Genomic DNA, 21255 nt, shown 5'->3' with positions numbered 1-21255 from the left:
TTTCCCGCTAGAGGGCTACGCGATCAAAGAAGGATAAAAAAAATATTGTGAGACTTCGGGGGATACTTTTCCTCACTCTCTCTGTGCCCCAAATCATGTGGTACATGGCTCTGTTGCGGTTCATCCGTCGGAGACTTGTTCTTGCCATCATTTTCCTGCTATCCCTGCTGTATTTTGTCGTGAATCTCTTTGGATTTGTAAGTTTGAAGTTGAACATAACCTCAATGTTTTCCAGGGAGTGAATTCTTGAGGATTTTCTCATGTTTTTTGCACAATTCTCCAGACGGGTACGTTGTCAAGTGATTTGGATTCGGAATTTGAGGTGAAGCGGGAGCATCCGCTCATTTGGAGGACACTGCAGGAGCAGCAAAATGTCTCATTTAATGATCCGAGTGTAAAGTGCAGGAATTCCGTGCAGGGAAGGTTCCTCATTGTGGACGAAAGGGGGTTTGTCTGTCCGCGCTTTGACGTCCTACCCACGGGCTGTTGCAACGTGGAGACACCCGCAACGACCCACTACAGCTGTGAGACATGCACAGAGGCTGGATGCTGTGCAATCTACGAATACTGCGTCTCATGTTGCCTACATCCGGATAAAGTGAGTTTCCTGCAAATTAATTCTCCCTCATTGCTAAAAAAAAATCTTCTCTTTGCAGAAAGAACTCCTTGAGCGTGTAATGGAAAAAGCCACAAGACGCCAAAAGGCTGTCTTTGCATCTGTTCAGGATAATTTTGAATTGTGCCTGGCAAAGTGTCGAACTGATTCACATTCCGTACAGCACGAGAATAAGTACAGAGACCCCAAGGCGAAGCATTGCTACGGTGAGACAACAGCTCATGAATCTCAGCGTGATATCAGTGGGAATAATGTGCTGTAGAAGAAGCTAAGATTACGTGTTTGTGTGAAGAAAAAACTCTCTGTGAGACAATCTCCATCCTCCGGATATTCTGGAGTTGTATAGTTAAAAGTGATTTTTTTTTTTATAAATTAGTTATTAAGTGAAATGACTTTCCGGTGGGGATTTAAGTTGTTCCGGAAGCAAATTGAGCAGTGGCGCTACAGAACGGGGGCTCGTTACAAATATGCGCCCCTTCAAGGAGATGCCTTAAGGTGAGTTCTCTTTCAATTTAAATTTAAAGCTGTTTATAGCATTTAAATACGGGAATTTAGGTCAGTGTTTTATCGATTTTTTTTACCCCAGTTTTGGGGGAAAAATTTTAAATTATTTACCTAAGAAAATTCTCTAATTTTAAGTGAATGAAAAGATATTTTTTTTGAATAATTAATAATTCAAGAAAGGTCTCATTCAATGCTGTCTTTAATCTTTATCACCCAGTAGTAATTAAAAATAATAATTGTGATAAGAAAATATCTCAAATTCGCCGTTTTTTCTTGGCATTGAATTGCTGGGAAACAGGGGCGTAGCTAGGGGGGGGGGTTGGGGGTTATAACCCCCCCTCACAAGCCAAATTAACTCAAGAACAGTTTGACCAAGTATCAGAAAAATCGCTAAAATTTTCGATTTTGGGATCGTTTTTTCTCATTTTCTTTTATCTAAACATTCACGATTTACATTTTACTTAATATCAATAAATGTCTAAAAGAAAAGAAACAAGAATTTAGAGCTACCAATAGGGGTAACTGGGGTAAAATGGTGAATCGGGAAAAAAATTAAATTCAATATCTCATGAAAAATTTTGTTCTAATCATTCGTATTCAGTTAACAGGTGCTTCTTACACCTCTTAATAATCCCAGAAAGCTTTAGTTATGTAGAACGAATACTTTGGATTTTATTGAGGAAAATAATTTTCCGATGTCTAAAGTTACTTTTACCACCTTACCATATTTCAATTCTTACCATCTTATTCTGTGTAATATATTATGAAAATGCATTTTTCAATAAAGCAATTATTGCTGAACACAAACCTATTCTGATTTTTCCCAAAAATTTTCCGAGTTTTCTATTATAAAGTTTTCACTAAAAGGTAGCACTTGGGGCAAGACGGTGAATATTTTTTGGGGTAAAATGGTGAAAAATTTGCCTCCTTCCACTCATATAGTGTTTTCTCTCTCTACAATCTATTTTACTATTGACGCGTAATGGAATAATCGTCCAAAATTTTCACCCTACAAAATCAATGTTTTTATTCCATTCAATTCTTCACAGATAATATGTATTAGGTAGATTAGGTAATATAAACAATTAATTAACTCGAAATAATGTTATTTTTCGTAATTTTTCTTAAAAAATTTCTCCTTGTTAAATAAATTATTATATTGATTTTGCTACCAAAGTAGCTACGAGTATGAAATTCCTTGTCCGCTGGGTTTTTGTTGCACACAGATCTGACGGGAAGTTATAGAAAACAAACAAATGGAGGTGCTTTTCCACAAAATTTGTGTTTTATTAATTTTATAGAACTAAAAAGTGAATAATCATTACGATACGGAGTGAAATCTCTCAATCGAAACAGGTAAGTTTATCCCAAAGCAAATCAATAACCTCTCAGACATGGATTTTCAAAGAAAAACGCATTTGAAAATGATTCACCATTTTACCCCAGGATTTTTGGAACATGCAAATGTGGAAGGGTTTGGAAAATGGCCTGAAAAAGCATTTTCCCGTTGAGATAGAGAGAAATCGTCTGAGACAAAGTTGTAGCCCGGAAAATTTCATATAAGATAGTTGTCATGGGAAATCTCAAATATTTCCACGGAACTCAGGAAAAATTATCTCCCAAAAATTCACCGAACTACCCCAGGTTCCCCTATACTATTAATAGCCACAAAAAGTTTCATTTTTTACTTCACTGATCAGAAAGTTTCTTGAAAATTTTATTTATTTATTTTTTTGGAAAGAGTCACTCAAAATCCATTTGATATTGGATGAAATTCATTAGTTAGACAGACTTAAGTTTTCTCAAAAAAAATACTTAGATTTTTTAAAGTTTTCTTAAGAATGTGTTAAGTTTTCAAAAGATTTCTTACGAATCCTTAAGTAAAAACTTAAGATCATAAGAAAAATTTTAAGATTTTTAAGCTTTCTTAAACGAAACTTAAGATTTCTTAAGTAAATCGAGCGAAATGCATTTTTCGATGACATTTTCTGATCGTCTTGAGGCATTGAAATTCGTAAAAATCATCACAAATACATATATTATAGTCAAATCGATCTAAAAAAAATACTTGTCATCGTTTTTTAAAAAAATTGGAAACTTATAAAATGTCGTATATTCGATTTAAAATTGAAACCTTTAAGGCTGAGAGGATTTAAATTCAAACAATGAGTAAAATTCTCTAATAAATCAATCTTAGGATTTCTTAATTTTTCAATTTTTTCTCAAAAAATCTTAAGATTTTTTAATTCAGTTTGAATCGAGCGAAATGCATGTTTTTCGATGATTTTTACTAATTTAGATGCCTGAAAACCATCAGGATAAGTCTTCGAAAAATATGAATTTGTACCGAATCAACCTGATTAAAGAAATTCTAGTTTCGATTGTGAAAATTAAGGAAATTCTATATTTTCATTAAAAAAAAAACTCAAATTTTTCTTAAGAAAACTTGAGAAATTCTTTAAAAAAAAGTTTTTTAAGAAAATTTATGAAATTCTTAGAGATCTTAAGACAATATGACTAATGAATTTCACCCAATGATCGGTACTGTGAGAACATTTTGTTCTTACAAAAAGTGAAATCAAAAACTAGGTTTGTAACCATTTTGGAGTTCAACAGTCGTACAATTAAAAATGAAGAAGAAGAAATTTCTAGCCCCCCCCCCCCCCCGTCGTACAATTTCAAAAGTAAAAACCCCCCCTAAAATTTGGCTCTGGCTACGCCCCTGCTGGGAAAGCTGCTAATTGAAAAAAATTAGCACGTGTCACGAAGGAAACTTTTAAAATATTTCCTTTAATAATTTTTTTTAAAGAATTTTCTTTAATTTTCTGCTGAATAAAAACTTTAAAAATAAATTTTTTAATTCGATTTTTGTGTGAGCAAAGAGAAGTTTAGATGAGTTAAAGATGGGACAGTCTAATAAGAGAGCCTGCCTCTCACTCTCTCAGCTCACAGCTGATTTCTTGTCATCTCCTCTCTCAACATTCCTCTTGTTTCTCTTGGTGTCTTCGAACTCATAACAATTTCCGGTGAGTTGTTGTTGAATCTCCTCAAAAACTCTGAGATGTATTTTACTGAGATTTTTCTTTCCCTTCTCCTCATTTCCTGGACGCATTTGCTTGCCCAGATTGCAGGAGAAAAGGTACACAGAGAGATAAACTGAGAGAAAATTCTCACTGAGAGTATTCTCTTACTGATAAGAAGAATTTTGTTCTTTTGTGAAAGACAATGGAGCCCATAATTCTCGTACACGGTGGTGCAGGAGATATTCCGGATAGTCGTGATCAGGGGAAGCACGATGGGGTACGTCAGGCAGCCAGGATTGGCTACAGTGTCCTCAGGGAGACAAATTCAGCCCTGGATGCCGTGGAGGCGGCTGTAAAGTCCATGGAAGTCGATGAGAACTTCAATGCAGGCTACGGGTCTGTCTTGACGCTCAATGAGACCGTTGAGATGGAAGCCAGCATTATGAGAGGTGCTGACCTGGCCACGGGCTGTGTTACCCTCCTTCGGGACATTAAGCACCCCATAAGTCTCGCCCGGATGGTGATGGAGAAGACACCACATAATTTCCTAGGAGGTGAAGGTGCCATGGACTTTGCCCGTGAGCAGGGAGTTGAAATTCTCTCACCACCTGGACAACTTGTCACAGATCATGCAAAGAGAGCTCTGGAATCATTCAAGAAGCAACAAAATCTCGGGAATTCCCAGCCGGGAAAGACCGAAATTGGCCATGAAGCTCCAGTTCCGGGAGAAGTGGGTACAGTGGGGGCTGTTGCCATTGATACAGCAGGAAGGATTGCCGTGGCAACGTCCACAGGAGGAATTACGGGGAAATACGTGGGCAGGATTGGCGATACTCCACTTTTGGGTTGTGGAACGTTTGCTGATGATCGTTTTGGTGGGGTCTCCACCACTGGACACGGGGAGAGTATAATGAAATTCGTCCTGGCTAAGGATATAATCAATCGCATTGCATTCCAAGGTGTTACAGCACAACAGGCCACGGAGGAAGCAGTGAAAGAAATGACAAAGGTCACAGGAGGAACAGCTGGGGCCATCACCATTGATAAAGACGGGAATATTGGGATTTACTTTTCATCGAAGAAAATGTCCTGGGCCTACCAGAAGGGGCATGAAATCACCTACGGGATTCGCCATGGTGAGAGTATTACTGGGAGGTTTCTCTAGAAATGCCTGAAGGATTTTAAGGACTCTTATCATCAGGGATATCTTCTTTAAAACATGCAGGAAGGGAATATTTTGTATTTTATCTTGAATTCCTAATAAATAAAGAGATTTTTACAAAAGAATTGTTTGTTTGAACTGAAAAAGAGATAAAAAGGTTCTTCATCAATTTATTTCCAAAGAAATTCTCCTTTAAATTCAATTCCATGCACTCTCTGTGAAATGATCCTCAGGGCGAATACCATAGTGAACGGTATCGTTTCTCTGGTAGGCCCAGGACATCTTCCCGGAGGACGTGTATATCCCAGGATTGCCTGCAGGATCGAGAACAATTACCCCAGCAGTGTTGGCAAGCAAGCGCGTCATTTCCTCAACGGAATTCATGGAAGCCGTTTGAACATCTTCCCCCAGATAGGCCATCCTGTTGATAATATCCTTTGCAAGATTCACCTTCATTATACTCTCCCCATGGCCGGTGGTTGAAACAGCCCCATAGCGATTGTCTGCATATGTTCCACTTCCCAGCAAGGGGGTATCACCAACACGACCTGGATACTTCCCTGTAATCCCACCAGTGGACGTAGCTGCTGCTAAATTGCCATAAGCATCCATTGCCACCGCTCCAACAGTTCCAGGTTCCCCAAAAGTCTCAGTATTCCCGGGGTTTGATGCCTGACTATCCAGCCAAGCTTGTAGGGAAGCTTTCGCCCTCTCTGAAGCCATCTGTCCAGGCGGGTAGAGAATGTGAACATTCTGCTGCCTGGCAAATTCCATAAGTCCCACGCCTGAGAGGAAGGTATGCGGGGTTCGTTCTCGTACCATTCTTGCCAGAGTAATGGGATGCAGGATGTCTTGAACCCCAGAAACGCATCCAGCGGATAAATCTGATCCATCCATTATGCTGGCGTCCATTTCTACGGTCCAATTGAGCGTCAGTACAGCACCGTAGCCACAATTGAAGCCTGAATCGAGTTCCATACTCCTAACAGCTTGCTCAACGGCATCCAGGACAGATCCAGTCTCCATTAGGGTTTGATACCCAATACGTGCAGCCAATTTGGTGCCGGCAAATTTTTCCGGGTCTCTCTCATCGGATGTGAAACCAGCACCGCCATGGACAAGGACAATGGGTTCGAGGTCCTGAAGGGAAAATTATAAAAATTAGATTTAATCTTATTTTTAAAATCTTTTAATTTGTTTAATAAAACGTTCAAGAAAAAATCAGATTTTCGTTTTTCTTTTTAAGTGAAGTATAGACACAATAGTTAAGTTAGATTTTGGTTGAAACTCTAAGATCCTGACTTAAAGAAAACTAAATGCCGGCCTAAGAAATTTAGGTCTATCTTAGAAAATTAAAAACCGGCTTGAAATACTTAGGCTTAACGTAAGAATTTAGGCGCAGATTCAAAAAAAAAAACGTTTTTCATATAAAACTTCTATCGGACTTGCAAACTTAAGTTTTCTTAGAGAAAATTAAGTTAGATTTAAGAAAGCTTAAACCTAACTTTAAAAACTTAGGCCTAACAAAAGAAACTTAGGTTTGACCTAAAAGCTTAGGCTTGGCTTCAAAAACTTAGGCCTTGTGCTTAATTAATAGGGGAGTAGTTTATAAATTTTTGGATCAATTTTTCACGAATTTTTACGGCTAATTTAAAATGAAAAAGTTTAACATTTATTTAAATTAAAAAATATGTTTTCTGACATTCAAAATGAATTAAACTCCTTTTTAATATTAAAAAATTCCGACTGAAGAAACACGACTGATTTTTCTCATATTAAGCTCAATTTTATCACTCAATTAAATTCAAAAACATCACACACATCACAAGAAAATTATATACATAAATCTAATTAATTAAGTAATAAACTCTCTGTTGAATTAAAAAAAAACTTTTTACTAAACAGCCAATGAAAAATTTTCCAAACAACCCGAACTATTAAGATTCTTTACTTACTTGACAGAGACAGAAGGAAAATGTGCTGAGAAGAACAATTAGCAGAAGATTCATCTTTAATCCGTGAGAATTTCTTCACAAATAAATGAATTTTGTGCAGATAAAGACTGATCAGTGGGCAATTCATTTAATCTCTCTCGCACAAGGTAGTTTAATTGAGGATCTTATCATGTAAAGTCGTTTTCTTTCCAATTAACAGCTGATAAGGTTTTTCTTTAATGCTGATTACCATGGGTAAGGTACTTGATTTAGGGGGAAAAACGAACGATTCAGTTTATCGCGTTTTTTATAGCTTCTCGTCAGGGAGCTAATAAAGAATGCTGTTTGTCTTCTTATCATTTACGATAATCATGTGTTGTGTGGAATTTCTCATTGGAGCACTTGAAAATATAATAGTTACTTAACTTTTTTACATGCTACATACATATTCTATGTATTACATTGTACATAATAAATTTAATTTGAATTTAAACGATTTAAATCAAGAAAATTAGATTAGAAAAGATGGTTTCACACGAATGATTAGGAATTAATTAGATTTAATGATAAAGTATTAGCAAAAATTGAGCTTTATGAGTGTTGATTAACCTTCAGATTTTCCTAAAATTAAACAGCTTAAACGATTTAGTATAAAAACGTTAAAGCCATTGTCCAAAACGGTTGAAGCATTTATTCAAAATGCTCTTGACACGTAAATTAATATTTTTTTAAGGACAATAAATTTTAATTTTCACATTTTATTCATTCACATCACACAGGGTTGAACGACGCAGGGAGAGATGAGAAAAAAGCCGAAAAGGTATTATGTTAACGATAATATCAATAAGTGGGTTCATTAGTGGCGAGAAAATTCAAAAATTATGGACAAAAAGGTGTCTGTGCGGTGATAGTTAATTTGCACAGCTTTTCGCGCCATATGGTCTGTTCATTTAGCACAAATTTAATTGTAAAGAATTCAAACAATTTAATATTTTGCCAAAGAAACTTAAATTTTAATTTGTTGAAGAATTTTTTTGTTCAAAAAGAAAATATTACGTGAAGCACACGCGCCTAGAACAAGGTTTTAGTGACGTTCTTTGGTGAAAATTATTGCTGAATATTTCGCCACATGTTAGCTAAACTTTGAATTAGCTTAAGAAAAAGGAAGTAAACTCTTAACATCTGAGTGATAATTTGGTGAATTGAATAAAATGCATGTGATCAAGCGAACCAATGTTGAGGCACGTCTGGAAGGAACTGATCTTGGTTCACAAAATTTCAGTGGACTGCACTGCGAGAGAGACTTTGTTGGCAAGCAAAGTTTTGCGTTTAATGAATACAAAATCATTGCTATTGTCTGATTTTATCTATAAGAGAAATTCCAGGAGTTAAATTGCTTCTTTTATTCCTTCACAAAGAGCTATATCCTGCGGGCTAATTTGTTATTTTATTTTTTTTTTATTTGATTCTTTGGTTTTTGTCCAATGATTCTCATTGAGTTGTTTGAAATTTAAAGGATTCCTTGAAAATTGAGGAATTAACCAAGATTTCCTCATTAGCACACTCATAAAATTTTCTTTGTTGCCTCTAAAGGCATAAAAGTAGGTAGAATAAATTTTTTTAAATTTCATAGAAGCCAAATATTCAGATATTTTACGATTTTTAACGTAATAAAAACTCTTAAATACTTCACAAATGCATTTCTATGAAAAATATTCTCTCAATTGCACTGAAGAGAGCTTGAACACAGGGTTAAAAGCTCAGGGATTTTGTCTGTTTCAAGTTTAGAAATTTCAAACTGCCAATCAGTGCTTTTTTAGAGTCAAAATATAATGAAAAACTATCGGGTTTCACCTTGAGATAAACATTTTTTTTTGTTCAGAAATCAAGTAAAAAAATAACACAAATTATATTTTATGATTAAAAAAGTTAAAAAACGAGAAGAATATTTTCCAAATCATTGCAGAATATTATGTAATTTATCACCGGAAAAATGACAATAAAGAAAAAAATGAAAATGGAAAAAAACCGCAAAGCTTTGAAGCTTTCCAATCTTTTCAATTAAATGAAGTGATACGGCGCAGCGTGTGAGGAAAATGCAAAGCACACGCGCTGCTATGTGTAGTGTGGAATAGTTTTGGCGGCATTTATTGTGCTTTCGTATTCCACCTGCGCTATATATAAAACGCATTATATACCCAGCGCGTAAAAGTGATCGTTATCGCCAATCCCGTGAAACGTAGCAATTTTCCTCGTCAGTTCCATTCCAATCGCCTCGTCGTCAGGTCGCGATCGCCGTGCAGGTTTCCCCATTCGCACAGCGAGCTTTCGCGTAAAGTAGAAGTTTTGGTTTAAAAAGTGCATTTAATCTACGGGTGGTAATATTGAGAATTTGCATAAAAATTGCAGAGAAGGTTGTTCCGAATTGGGCTGTGATTTTTTTTGTGTGTGTTGTAAAGCCATTTTGCATTTTAAAGTGAAAGGATAGGAAAAAGTGATCAAGGGTATCGAGGATTTGAGTGATTTTATCGTTTTTTGCTTCTTCAGTGCTTTTAAATCTCAAGGAGAGGTGTGTGAAGTGTGTGAGAGACAAAGATTAAAGAATTTTCTTATCGAGAAACTATAATTTTATGACCTAGTTGGGTATTAGAAAGCGAAAGGAGGTGTGATAACAATGATGTAAGTTTTTTTTTAAAGATTTGTTTTAAATGTGAGATCAAATGAGATCAATGGATTAAATTGAAGGAATTCTAAAAGGATTGTTTTAAAATGTTCTGGGGAAATGAGAGAAGAACTTTCTGTATGATCACGTGCGATCTTCAGCGTTATTATGAGAAATATGATCGTGATCTTTCGATGATCATACAAAATATTCGAAATGGTGTAATTTCTACTTCTTCTCTTGCTCTTTTACAAGTGTTTACTTTCACATAATAGCGTCTAGACGATAAATTTTCCTCCCACAATGGCATATTGTGTAAGATCAAGATGACGATCGCATTTTCTTGATCCTCTCAATGAATAAATTATTGTAAAATACATTGGAAAAAAACCTCTTTAATATTTCTCACGTCAATTTATTGGGTTCATGTCACGTTTTTATTCGCAATATGCTTGCAAAAGGAGTACCTAATAAAGCATAAATAAATAAATAAAACAAAGAATATGCAAATTGAAAAAAAAATGTTAAAATGGAAATGAAGAAAAATATAGAAAGTTAATGAATATCAGAAGTTCAAAAAGACACTGGAAGCTGCACCTAAAAGCTCATTCATATTAAAATAAAATGGAAATTAGCATGTCTCAACTATTTTTATCCATATTTGTTGCGTAATTTTCAACATTAGTAGCATTTATGATAAACGCATTATCACGTCTAATGCGTTTAAGGAAAAAATATCACTTCTACCACCAAGTTCGTTTATAATGTTTTTTTTCGCATTTACATGTTTTGATTACAATATTGGACAATTGATGATGATGGCAATTTTTTTTTGTGGGAACCTTTTCTCCGTGGCTATTTTGAGCATGCAGAAAAAAAGCTTGGAGCACAGGAAGTGTGTACAATGGCAATTTAAATTAGTAAAATATGGTCAATTGTCACCACAAAAGATGCCACTCTAAAATCAATTGTCGCAAAAGCGCGGGGAGGTATTTTGCGCAATTGTCAGTTTCTTTCTCAATTGCAGTGATATTTTTTTTCGTTGTTATCAAATAAAATTGAGAATAATTCGCATGTGGAAGGGATAAATCGCGCACTTGGCATTTATTTTCTGTGTCATGTGGTATAGAGTTGCGTGATTTGGGTAGGTAGGTACTTACTAAACTTGCTGGAAATGTCTGCAAAATGTTGAAATGCGCAAAAATATACTCAGAAGAAATTATTGACGAAGAGTGAAGGAGATTTTATTGGTTTTTTTTTAAAATTATTCTTTGGGTTTGTTGAAATAAATTGCTTTGAGTTTTAAAACAATTGAAATTTCTTTAAAAGAAAAATAGAAAAATTCGTTATATTTGATATTTAAACTGACAGGCTTTGCTGTCACAAATGGCGGCTACTTAATTCTTATCACCCCTGTTTAATAAGAAAATGCTCTAGCTCAGAAAATGTCCATTAAAAGAGCTTTCAAAAATACAAAAGAAGCAAATAAGCGGAAATGTGTTACTTTAATAGGAAGAAATTTCGTTAGATTCAAATTGACAGGGTTTTCTGTCTCAATTGGTGGTCATTTAATGTTCATCATTCTAATCATTTTTGTTTAATAATAAAATGCTTTAGCTCAAAAATTTTTATTAAAGGAAATTTCCAAAAAATATAGAAGATAAAAGAGAACTAAATGAACGGAATTTTTTTTAATTTTACATAGAAGAAAGTTATTTCGTTATATTCAAACTTACAGGCTTTACTGTCACAAATGATGACTACTTTATTATTTCTGTTTAATAGGAAAATGCTGTAGGTTAGAAATATTCATCGAAGGAGCTTTCAAAAGGATATAAAAGTTACAATAAAATCAAATGAGCCGAATTTCCGTACTTTAAGATGAAGAATATTCGTTAGATTTACAAATCAAACTGACAGGCTTTGTTGTCACAAATGGCGTCCATTTAAATCTTATTCATTTAATGTCTTAGCTTAGAAAGAAGATAATGTGAAAATTAGCAGAATTAAAGATCCTAATGAACAAAGAAGACTCTCATACATTTCATTTTTTTAGAAAACTACAAAATTCATTTGAATTTTTAACGTTATTACCGCCATATTGGAAAGAATAAAATATTCAAAAACTTCAGCCGTTATAACGCCTATCACAAAGATTTTTTCTTCAAGTGTAAATTAGGATTGTATTGAAAATTTCTTGCACAAATTCACTTTAAACTATTACTTCATAATATTTCTTCTGTTAGAAGCGGACCACGCACAAAGGAAATATAATATTAATTGTAGAGCACAGAAGCTAAAAATGTGTGCAAATATTGGTCAATGAAAATGTCTGGAAGGTCTGTGTGTGTGGTGTGTATGGGGTTCGAAAGTGGGCCACATTGTCGTTGTTTTTTTCTGTATCCATCTTCTTCAGCAATTACATCAATCCATGGCAAGTAATTGCTGTCACGGGGAGAAGAAGCAAAGAAAGAAAGAAAAAAAAACGATTGATTTGCAAAATTTTCGGCATCAGCTGTGCAAGAAAATCATGTTTCTCTTCATCATTCATTCATGATATTCAATTTTTCATTCATTAAAATCAACTTAAACTACCTTGACTCTCACTCTCGTTTGGTGCGGTATTGTGGGGGAGATTCGGCTTGTGGTGGACTTGCGATGACTACATAATAATTATTTATTTATATATTTATTTCGTACAAAAAAAACTAGCTTTTCTTCTCCAATAAAATTCTCAATTTCACAGATTATTGAATTGAACCTTCAGCCGGTTGCAGATGATTGATTTTAATAAAATTTAAAATTTATAGTGGAGAAGCAATGTCGCTATAAGTGCAATAATAATGTAAAAATTTATGACTTAAGGTCGTGAATTTTTAATTTTCTTAAAAGTCAATAAATTTGCAAATTAACAAATAAATTAATTGCGTCAAATTGAATGCAAAGTTCATGAGCAAAGGGTAATAAAATATGCAATTATTTGAGGGAAATTTCCTTCACTAATCACAATTATTATTACAAAAAAATAAACATTATTTAGAGTTAGATTAGAACTCTTCCTAATATGAATGTACTTCCTGTTATCAATTGAAAAATTCTTCGATAGAAATACACAAATAAATTGAAAAACGTGCAAAGCAAATGTCTAATATGTTGCTTTTCTTATCAATATTGAGTCTCAGAGGTTTTTTTAAGGAAACTCAACAAAAAAAGAGCTTTAAGTGCGCTTTAAAAATACAATAATGTCGCACGATTGATAAGAAAAACTATATTTTGCTTTTTATAAGAAAGAAAAATGTAAATATACACAACTTGTGTTACTCTCGTGCGTAAAAATCACATTTTACGTTTCAATTTGTTAAGAATAATTTGCGAATTAAAGAGGATTCTATGACGTGTTTGATCTTTCACAAAGGCCAACAACTATTAGCAATTTAGCTTAATTTTTAAGGCGCAAAATAAAGGATATTTTTCAAGAGAAAAAATCTTCTCCTTTTGGCAGATTTCCAGCGATTACACGGAAGCGGGTGCTGATTGTTGCAATTTTAGCGGCAATTGTTGTAGCTGCGGTGGTCATTGCTCTGTACTTTACCGTGTGGAAGCCCAAAGATGAGCCAACAGATGGACCACATAAAATGGCCATCGTTGCCAATGGCATGGAGTGTGCAGATATTGGGATGAGTATTCTCAAGCAAAAGGGTTCAGCAGCAGATGCTGCACTTGCAACACTCTTCTGTGAGGGTGTCACATGCCCACAGAGTATGGGACTCGGTGGGGGATTCGTTATGACCATCTATTCCAAGGAAAAGGGGCAGGTGGAGTCGTTGATGGCGAGAGAAGTAGCTCCATTAGCAGCCACAGAGGATATGTTCAAGAATGGAACAGTTGATTCCGTTGAGGGTGAGTTTTTCCTCTTTTCATGATAACGCGACATCTTATCTTTGAGATTTCTCAAGAATCTTTCACTCTGCGGTGAGAATTTGTTTTGTAACTTGTCACAATCAACAATGATTCTCTATTTTTTCTGCTTTATCACGAATAATCTTTTACACATCTCTGTCTCACATGACTCTGCAAATAAAGTAGGGTTTCGCAGTAGAATTTCTTTAAAATCGCACTGCACAGAAATTGACGTTTGTTCGTTAGAGAAAACAAACGTCAATCGTTACAAATGAAGTCAAAATTATAAAAAGAAACGTCAAAGGTTAAAAAAAACGTCGACGTTAGAAAAGAAACGTATTCGTTGGAATTGCATAAGTTGTCAATATCTAATAATTAATAATGTTTTAAGAAATACGTTTCCTTTCTAACGCTGACGTTTTTTTAACCAGCAAAATAAAATTTATTGAAATTTGTGATTTCGCTCAACTTTACTCTGTTCGCGAAATTTCCTATTTTACGCGATAAATTACGATTTATTACGGAGCAAGCACGTTTGCATCCGTACACCTTGCCTTCTAAATCTTTTTTGCCGCCAAATCATTCTCTTTTCCCCACATTATCTATTTTCACCACACGAATTCACCACTTCGAGTGCGCGCCAAATTCAAATATTATTTTATTTCATAAGTTTTCCGAACAGCTCTATCGTAAGCCCTTCGTTGATTTTAAAGCATGACGTACATTCTTTTTCAACGCTTGACAATTTTTTCTAACTGCTAATATTTCTAACAAAGTTTTTCTTTACAATTACCTTTGAAAATTCATTTTAAATTTAAGTTTTGCCCGGAAATAGTTTCTTTTGACATCAAAATATAGAAAATCTAACCTGTCTGACCTTTTGGGGTGTTTATAGAGACACCAAAACACCCTCACTGGCTACTCCATGGGAAAGAAAATCTTCATCTAGAATTTTCTTTAACCGTCCGTATAGGGGAGACCGGGGTAAAAATAGTCAATTTGCGTAAATCCTTATCTGCAGGATTCCCCAAGGGCAAGAAAATTTCCTCGATAGGTCATTCTTATAGGAAATTTCCTGGCCTACAACTTTGTCTCAGACCACTTTTCTCTATCTCCACGGGAAATATGAGTTTTCGAGCTTTTCCTGAACCCTTCCGCTTCTGACTTTTTTTAAACGCGGCGGGTAAATATAGTCACCAGTAGGCTAAATAAAGTCGGTCGAATTTTCCGACATTTCCAATGATTTTCCACCTGAGAGATTGATAGTAGTTGATAGCTAAACTTCTCACCTTTTGATCCGCGACAAGGAATTTCACTTTTATACGCACTAAAACAGAGAATTTTGCGATTTTCTCAAACACGCCATTTTGCAACAAATGAATAGAAAATATGCCAAAAATTTCGATCTCCCATATGATTTACATGGGATGACTATATTTACCCCAAGGGGCATGTTTTAGTTCAAATAATTGTACGGAAAAATCATTAAAAATTAGTGAAAAATACACCTTGGCAGCGTTTTCTGCACTAATCCAGCTAGTGAGAAAAATTATCAGATGGGAAAACTGCTGAAGGAAATGTTCGGAAAACGCGTTTTTCTCAATACGCAAAAGTTTGGGAAATGGGCCAAAAATCTATTTTCATTTTTAACTCCTAAAGTACTGATCGGATAACCTCCAAATTACTGTCAAAAATTATAGGTTGGTAGGGCTTTGCACCCTAATTTTTTCCGATTTTTCCGATTTATATTTTGGGAGAAATTGGCATTTGAAAATTCCAAAATGACTATTTTTACCCCGGTCTCCCCTACTGTGACCAAAACACTTACGCGCATTACTATTGGGGTATGTTACCGACCCCATAGAATTTTTCGCAAAAAAAGCAACTTCTTTCGTTCAAATGAGCTTTAATAGATTCCTTGGTACTTCATAAGAAGTCTTTTGTCCATTTTAGAACACAAAAATAAATTTTTCAGTGGATTTTTTGACGATTTTTTGCAATGATTTTTTTGAGGTTAGAATCGTCAAGAAAGAGACAAAGAGTGAAAATGGAAGAAAACTGGAATAAATTTGACCGTTATACCAATTTTTGAATTCCCTCTTCTTACATTTTTTTTAATAACTATTTTTCTGGTTGTCGGATTGACCTCAAATTTTTACACAATCTTCTCAGATAACCAAGGAACTTATTTCCAGAAGCTTGGTTCTATACATCTAAGAACAAAGGCGCAATTAATTGAAATATTGCTCTGGGGTCGGTCACCTCACAGTATACGGAGGGTTAAAAAAATCAATAATTTCAAATTTATTTTGAACATTTTTAATTGTTCAAACATAAACTTTTCAATAAAACTAATAAAGTTTCTACTGCAACACAACACTGTAAAAATTGTGCGATCCTTTCAATGAAGGAACTGAGGGGAATTCTTCCTTTAAATTCTTTTCTAGGGGGCCTTGCTATTGCAGTTCCTGGTGAATTGAGGGGCTACTGGGAGGTACATCAAAAGTACGGGGTTCTCCCGTGGGCAGATTTAATTCAGCCCACAATAGAATTGTGTCGGCAGGGACATCTTGTTTCCCCCTATCTCGAAAATATTCTACGTGGTCGTGCTACGCGAATCTACGCTGTACCATCTCTCAGGGAGATCTACATAAATCCCGAAACTAATACAACGTGGCAACAAGGGGATCGCATTAAGAGGCTCCAATTGGCGCAGACGCTTGAAGTAATTGCAGCTGAAGGTGTTGATGCGCTCTACAATGGAACACTCACAAAGGGATTCATTGAGGATATTCAGAACTTTGGTGGAATTGTTACTGAAGAGGATCTCCTTGAATATCGGTGAGGATTCTATTTTTTTTTATTTTTAGCATTGAAAATTTATTTCTTTATGCTCCAAAAACAACAAAATTTTATTATTTTATTAAAGAATTTTTATAGCTGATCCCATTTACCTTGTTCTATCAAAATCAACAATATTTGATAAAAGAAAAATATAAACTCCATGAGAATTATAACAAATTATGGAGCAATCAATACTTTTCTCTTTGATCTTTCACAGATTAAATTGACATAATTCCCTCGCGGCTATTCTTTATTAGTTTGCATTGTATCTAAATTAATCGTCTGATTAAAGCATTTGCAAATTATATTAAAAGCTTTGTGAAAAAGAAGCAAAAATTATTACAGAATGGGTGACAATAGAAATTCCACGGATATTATTGAGCTTGAACAATTTAAAAAAAAAACATTCAATGGCAAAATCATTGATATTGGACAAATTTTACGTGCTCAATGGTGCGTAGAAACAATGTGGAATTTTGGTAAAGGAACTTGAGTAAACTTGAGCATATAGAGTTCAATGTCAAAGTTCGGTTAAAGCTCCCGGAAAATAAATTTTTCTCGTGAGATTTTGAGGTTTTCTTCGTGTTTGAATTTAAAAATGAAAATTTCTTCCTCTTGGTGGAATAATTTTGCAGAGTACGATGGGAAAAGCCTGTAACGGCACGGCTAAAGAGTGGCTATACCCTGTACTCAACAGCAGCCCCATCATCTGGTCCCCTCTTGGCGTTCATTCTCAACATTATGGATGATTTTATGGAGGACATGCATTCGCCCGTGACGTGGCATCGTGTCATTGAGAGCTTTAAGCACGCCTACGCCCGGAGGACACAAATGGGTGATCCGGCATTCGTGCCGTCTGTTCACCAACTCGTGGCTAATCTCACAAATCCCGAATTTGCCAAGTACGTGCGTTCCCTCATTGACGATGACACCACGTACAACACCTTTGACTACTACGGGGCGGAGTTTGGGAATGTTGAAGATCACGGTACGGCACATGTTTCAGTTTTGGCACCAAATGGGGATGCTGTAGCTGCCACGAGTACGGTGAATTACATGTAAGTTGAGCTTTCAACTCTTTCAGCTTCTTTTATCATGCAAAAACCTTCAAAACATTTTAGCTGTGTTTCTTTCAGACACAGCTTTTGTGTACCGAGCAAAATCGAAAGTCGTCAGATCGGGCTCAAACTTGGGATGAGCACGAATTAGGGTCCCCACATTCCAAAAAACGTATGCGCGAAAAAAATTTTTTTTCCGGCCGGCCGTCCGGGCCGTCCGTCCGTAGTATAACGCTATATTGCGAGAGAACGGTAATAGATAGAGGCTTGCGGTAAACGGCAAAGTTTAAATATCGACTGGAAGACATCCGATTATGATGTCAAATTTTACCCCCCCCCCACCCTTCCGTCCATCATTTTGAATAACCTCAAAATTTTGTTTTCGCTATATCTCAGCCCCTGTAATAGCTAAAAATCTGAAATTTTGATATGTTGAAGGGGCCATCAAGACCTTTCCAACGATACCTTATTTTCGAAAATCGGTCAAGCCGTTTAGTCAATATGGCCGCCACAATTTTTCATCGAAAATCGACCATAACTCGAAAACGGCTTGACCGATTTTGATCAACCCGGGGTCAAATGAAAGCTCTCAACAAACCCTACAACTCTTTAGAACATCCGAAGTTTTAAAAGTGACCGCTAGGGGGCCAAAAATCAAAAACAAAATTTTCGATGAGTTTTCGATGAATATCTCGAAAACGCCATTATCGATTTCCTTCATTTTTTGATATATTATAGCCTACTATAACATCTATTTATAAAAAAAAATTATGTCGTCATTTTCAAAATATTGAGTTCTAGCTTTGACATGTCATATCTCAGGTTCTACAAGTCCGATTTTGATCAACTTAAGCGCAAATGAAAGGTTTCGTGAAACCCTACAAATGTCTAGAACATTGCAACTTCGAGAAATGACCGCGAGAGGCGCTAAAGTCAAAATCAAAATTTTCGAAAATTTCGAACTCGAATATTTCGAAAATTCCATTATCGATTTACTTCATATTTTAATATGTTATAGTTGAGGTTAAGACCTTTCCAACGATAGCTCAAACTCGAAAATCTATGGAGCCGTTCCCGAGATATGGCGTTTTAAAGAGTCCTTGGGGGATGACTTTTCAACTTTTCTCGACTTTGCGTGTATTTAAATTAATTTACGCTCTAGTTTGCTCTCACAAAATTGGTACACTGAAAGAAACACAGCTCCCGTAAGCTTGGTCAGCTTACCAGTACATTTTTTAAATGGAAATTTTGAAATTCTTACAACAAGTGTTGATTCAAGCGTCAAATTATTTATGAATCTGTTCCCCTTTTTGACCAAAAAAAAAAAATAATTCAGCAAATTTAATTCAAATAAAACACAAAAAGTTTCAACAAATAAACTCAATTCCGGAGGAACATTCTGTGAGATGTGAGTTGTTTAATGAGAGCTTAATTGAGCTTTAAGCGGGGGGTAAATAAAAGCATTTTATCAGTTTTATGTGCGACATACAAGAGATAAAATTAAGTTGAGTGATCTTGAATTGTTCTTCATTTTTTTCTTGGGGAGGAAGATGTAATAAACTAAATTGAGTTTATTTGTCAATATAAATGCTGACTTTGTTTCATCTCATTATGGAAGATTTACTTGGAAAATAAAACTTTTTTGTTGAGAAAATAAATATCAAAAAAAGGAGTTTATTCATGTTTTATATGGAATATCAGGGATTGTATGTAATATGATTTAGAATTAATAAAGTATAATAAATCGTCAGAGACTTTGTATTTCACGCAAGGATCAGCAGAAAAAAACCGGAAAATTTTTGTTGAAAAAGCAGAAAATGACGTCATCATTTTAATAATAATTTTTCGGGTTTTTTATCGGTTAAATGGGGGTGAGTTTTTCTGGGTGAGAAACCCCCATTTAACCGACGAAAAACTCGGAAAATTATTTTTGTCGCCACACGTCGGAAAATCACTTCTTTTTGTCATCATTTTTTTTTAAAGATGAAACATTTATGCTTTTGTTTCATTGATGTTTTTTTAACTAGATATTTCCGTGTTTCATGCAAAAGAAATAGATTTAAAATAATCTACAAATAATAAGAAATCCCCAAAGGAATTTCTTTTTTTCCAATGTGATCAAATCAAAAGCAAACATTAAGCCTAATTCAGCGACCAAGAAACCCTTGAAATCTTTGAATTTTGTACTGAAATTTCAAGATTTCAAGCGAATTTCAAGGGTTTCTTGGTCGCTGAATAAGGTCCATTATCCCAAAAAATACGAACATTGTGTTTTTGACGTTTTTAACTCTTTTTTATTACATGAAACATTGGGACTCATGTTTCATCGATGAATTGACAGAGTATCTCTATGTTTCATGCGTTCTATGAGATGGAAAATACAATGATGATGTCACTGATTGCATTTTTTAGCAAATCTTTGCCGTATTTCTCTAACTAATCACAGAGGAAAATAAAAAGTCTTTGACGATTTTTTTTTAAATTATATTTTGATCCTCTTTACACGTACTCGAATTTCTCCTTCGAATGAAAAATGTTTCTATATGAAAATGAATAAACTCCTTCAAATTTATCTATTTATTTTGCAAGGAATAAATCTTATCAAAAATTTGCTTTCAGATTCGGAGCAATGAGACGCTCACAGAGCACGGGAATCATTCTGAATGATGAAATGGATGATTTCTCTATTCCTGGAAAGGACAATGTTTACGGAATCCCCTCGTCTCCGGCGAATTTTGTTTATCCCCGGAAGACCCCAATGTCCTCTATGTGCCCCTCAATACTCGTTGATCGTGAAGGGAATGCCAGGATGATCGTGGGTGGAGCAGGAGGGTCCAAAATCACAACATCTGTCAGTTATGTGAGTCTCTGGAATTTTATTTTTAACTTTTTTGTGGAATTTTTGACTTTAATCTTCGTTTTTTGTGTCTTCTGCAGCTGATTATGCGACATTTGCTCTTCAATGAAAGCCTCATGGATGCTATGCACGCCAAACGGATACACCATCAATTGGCACCGATGCGGGTGGACTTTGAGAATGGCTTCAGTGAGGAGATCATTAAGGGTTTCTCAGATCGGAATCACGAAGTTTATGAAGTATCACCCGGATCGGGTTTTGCCGCACTCACGGCCATCAGCTTCGACGGTGCAAATCGCATTGATGCTGTCTTCGATCCCCGCCGCAATGGATCATCCAGTATAAGTGAAATGTAGACAACATCTCACCCTCCACGCCCTCCCCATCCAGTTGTGACCGCCCAAGCCCAATATTTTTTTTTTGCTAGACTTTATAACTTATTACTGTGATTAACCGATTTAGCGAAAAAAAAGAAAGAAAAAGTATATGTAGCGATTAAAATATACAAAACAAAGTTACAAAAAGGATAGTCTAATGTAAATTCCTTATTTTGTAAGTAAAACACACGAAGAATGGAAAGAAATCAGGAATAATTAAAGAATTATTGATAAAGAAAAAAAAAGAGTTTTTCTATAACATAAAAATTCACTTTATTTCTCATCATTTTCTCTCTCTCTCTCGTCTCTCTTTCTCAC

At 35.2% G+C, this 21255-nt stretch overlaps 4 protein-coding genes across 6 annotated transcripts; 3 read left to right on the top strand and 1 right to left on the bottom strand.

The window, feature by feature from the left end:
* The first annotated feature begins 11 nt into the window (after positions 1 to 11).
* LOC129788697 (SREBP regulating gene protein) lies at positions 12 to 903 on the top strand. Its single transcript, XM_055824946.1, has 3 exons — positions 12 to 197; positions 284 to 598; positions 657 to 903. The coding sequence occupies exons 1-3, from the start codon at positions 96 to 98 to the stop codon at positions 876 to 878; spliced, it is 639 nt and encodes a 212-aa protein (XP_055680921.1). The 5' UTR covers positions 12 to 95; the 3' UTR covers positions 879 to 903.
* On the top strand, positions 678 to 21182 carry LOC129788692 (glutathione hydrolase 1 proenzyme-like). Of its 2 annotated transcripts, none has more exons than XM_055824939.1 (6): positions 678 to 1111; positions 13404 to 13801; positions 16249 to 16642; positions 17281 to 17703; positions 20323 to 20563; positions 20641 to 21182. In XM_055824939.1, exons 1-6 carry the CDS (start codon positions 1005 to 1007, stop codon positions 20914 to 20916), a joined length of 1839 nt encoding a protein of 612 aa, XP_055680914.1. In that variant the 5' UTR covers positions 678 to 1004; the 3' UTR covers positions 20917 to 21182. The 2 variants fall into 2 exon arrangements, with proteins under 2 accessions (XP_055680914.1, XP_055680915.1); XM_055824940.1 differs by lacking the exon at positions 678 to 1111 and adding an exon at positions 9465 to 9918.
* Positions 4003 to 5430, top strand: LOC129788694 (probable isoaspartyl peptidase/L-asparaginase CG7860). Of its 2 annotated transcripts, none has more exons than XM_055824942.1 (2): positions 4003 to 4146; positions 4245 to 5430. In XM_055824942.1, the coding sequence occupies exon 2, from the start codon at positions 4346 to 4348 to the stop codon at positions 5306 to 5308; it is 963 nt and encodes a 320-aa protein (XP_055680917.1). In that variant the 5' UTR covers positions 4003 to 4146; positions 4245 to 4345; the 3' UTR covers positions 5309 to 5430. The 2 variants fall into 2 exon arrangements, with proteins under 2 accessions (XP_055680917.1, XP_055680916.1); XM_055824941.1 differs by lacking the exon at positions 4003 to 4146 and having other exon boundaries at positions 4150 to 4259; positions 4343 to 5430.
* On the bottom strand, positions 5458 to 7538 carry LOC129788696 (probable isoaspartyl peptidase/L-asparaginase CG7860). The gene is made up of 2 exons (XM_055824945.1): positions 7261 to 7538; positions 5458 to 6445 (listed from the first exon to the last, which is right to left on the bottom strand). Exons 1-2 carry the CDS (start codon positions 7312 to 7314, stop codon positions 5504 to 5506), a joined length of 996 nt encoding a protein of 331 aa, XP_055680920.1. The 5' UTR covers positions 7315 to 7538; the 3' UTR covers positions 5458 to 5503.
* Positions 21183 to 21255: the final 73 nt, after the last annotated feature.

The sequence above is a fragment of the Lutzomyia longipalpis genome, chromosome 2 (genome assembly GCF_024334085.1).
Source record: "Lutzomyia longipalpis isolate SR_M1_2022 chromosome 2, ASM2433408v1".
NCBI classification, from domain to species: Eukaryota; Metazoa; Arthropoda; class Insecta; order Diptera; family Psychodidae; genus Lutzomyia; species Lutzomyia longipalpis.
This window is presented reverse-complemented; position numbering and strand designations above follow the sequence as displayed.

Excerpts from the sequence above, each read along its gene's own strand:
- LOC129788697 (XM_055824946.1), top strand. The coding sequence starts at position 96 with ATGTGGTACATGGCTCTGTTGCGGTTCATCCGTCGGAGACTTGTTCTT. Across the intron at positions 198-283 it reads TCGTGAATCTCTTTGGATTT|ACGGGTACGTTGTCAAGTGA; the intron begins GTAAGTTTGAAG and ends ACAATTCTCCAG. Across the intron at positions 599-656 it reads GTTGCCTACATCCGGATAAA|AAAGAACTCCTTGAGCGTGT; the intron begins GTGAGTTTCCTG and ends TTCTCTTTGCAG.
- LOC129788696 (XM_055824945.1), bottom strand. The coding sequence starts at position 7,314 with ATGAATCTTCTGCTAATTGTTCTTCTCAGCACATTTTCCTTCTGTCTC. Across the intron at positions 6,446-7,260 it reads TTTCCTTCTGTCTCTGTCAA|GACCTCGAACCCATTGTCCT; the intron begins GTAAGTAAAGAA and ends TTTTCCCTTCAG.
- LOC129788694 (XM_055824941.1), top strand. The coding sequence starts at position 4,182 with ATGTATTTTACTGAGATTTTTCTTTCCCTTCTCCTCATTTCCTGGACG. Across the intron at positions 4,260-4,342 it reads CCCAGATTGCAGGAGAAAAG|ACAATGGAGCCCATAATTCT; the intron begins GTACACAGAGAG and ends CTTTTGTGAAAG.
- LOC129788692 (XM_055824939.1), top strand. The coding sequence starts at position 1,005 with ATGACTTTCCGGTGGGGATTTAAGTTGTTCCGGAAGCAAATTGAGCAG. Across the intron at positions 17,704-20,322 it reads ACGAGTACGGTGAATTACAT|ATTCGGAGCAATGAGACGCT; the intron begins GTAAGTTGAGCT and ends ATTTGCTTTCAG. Across the intron at positions 20,564-20,640 it reads TCACAACATCTGTCAGTTAT|CTGATTATGCGACATTTGCT; the intron begins GTGAGTCTCTGG and ends TGTCTTCTGCAG.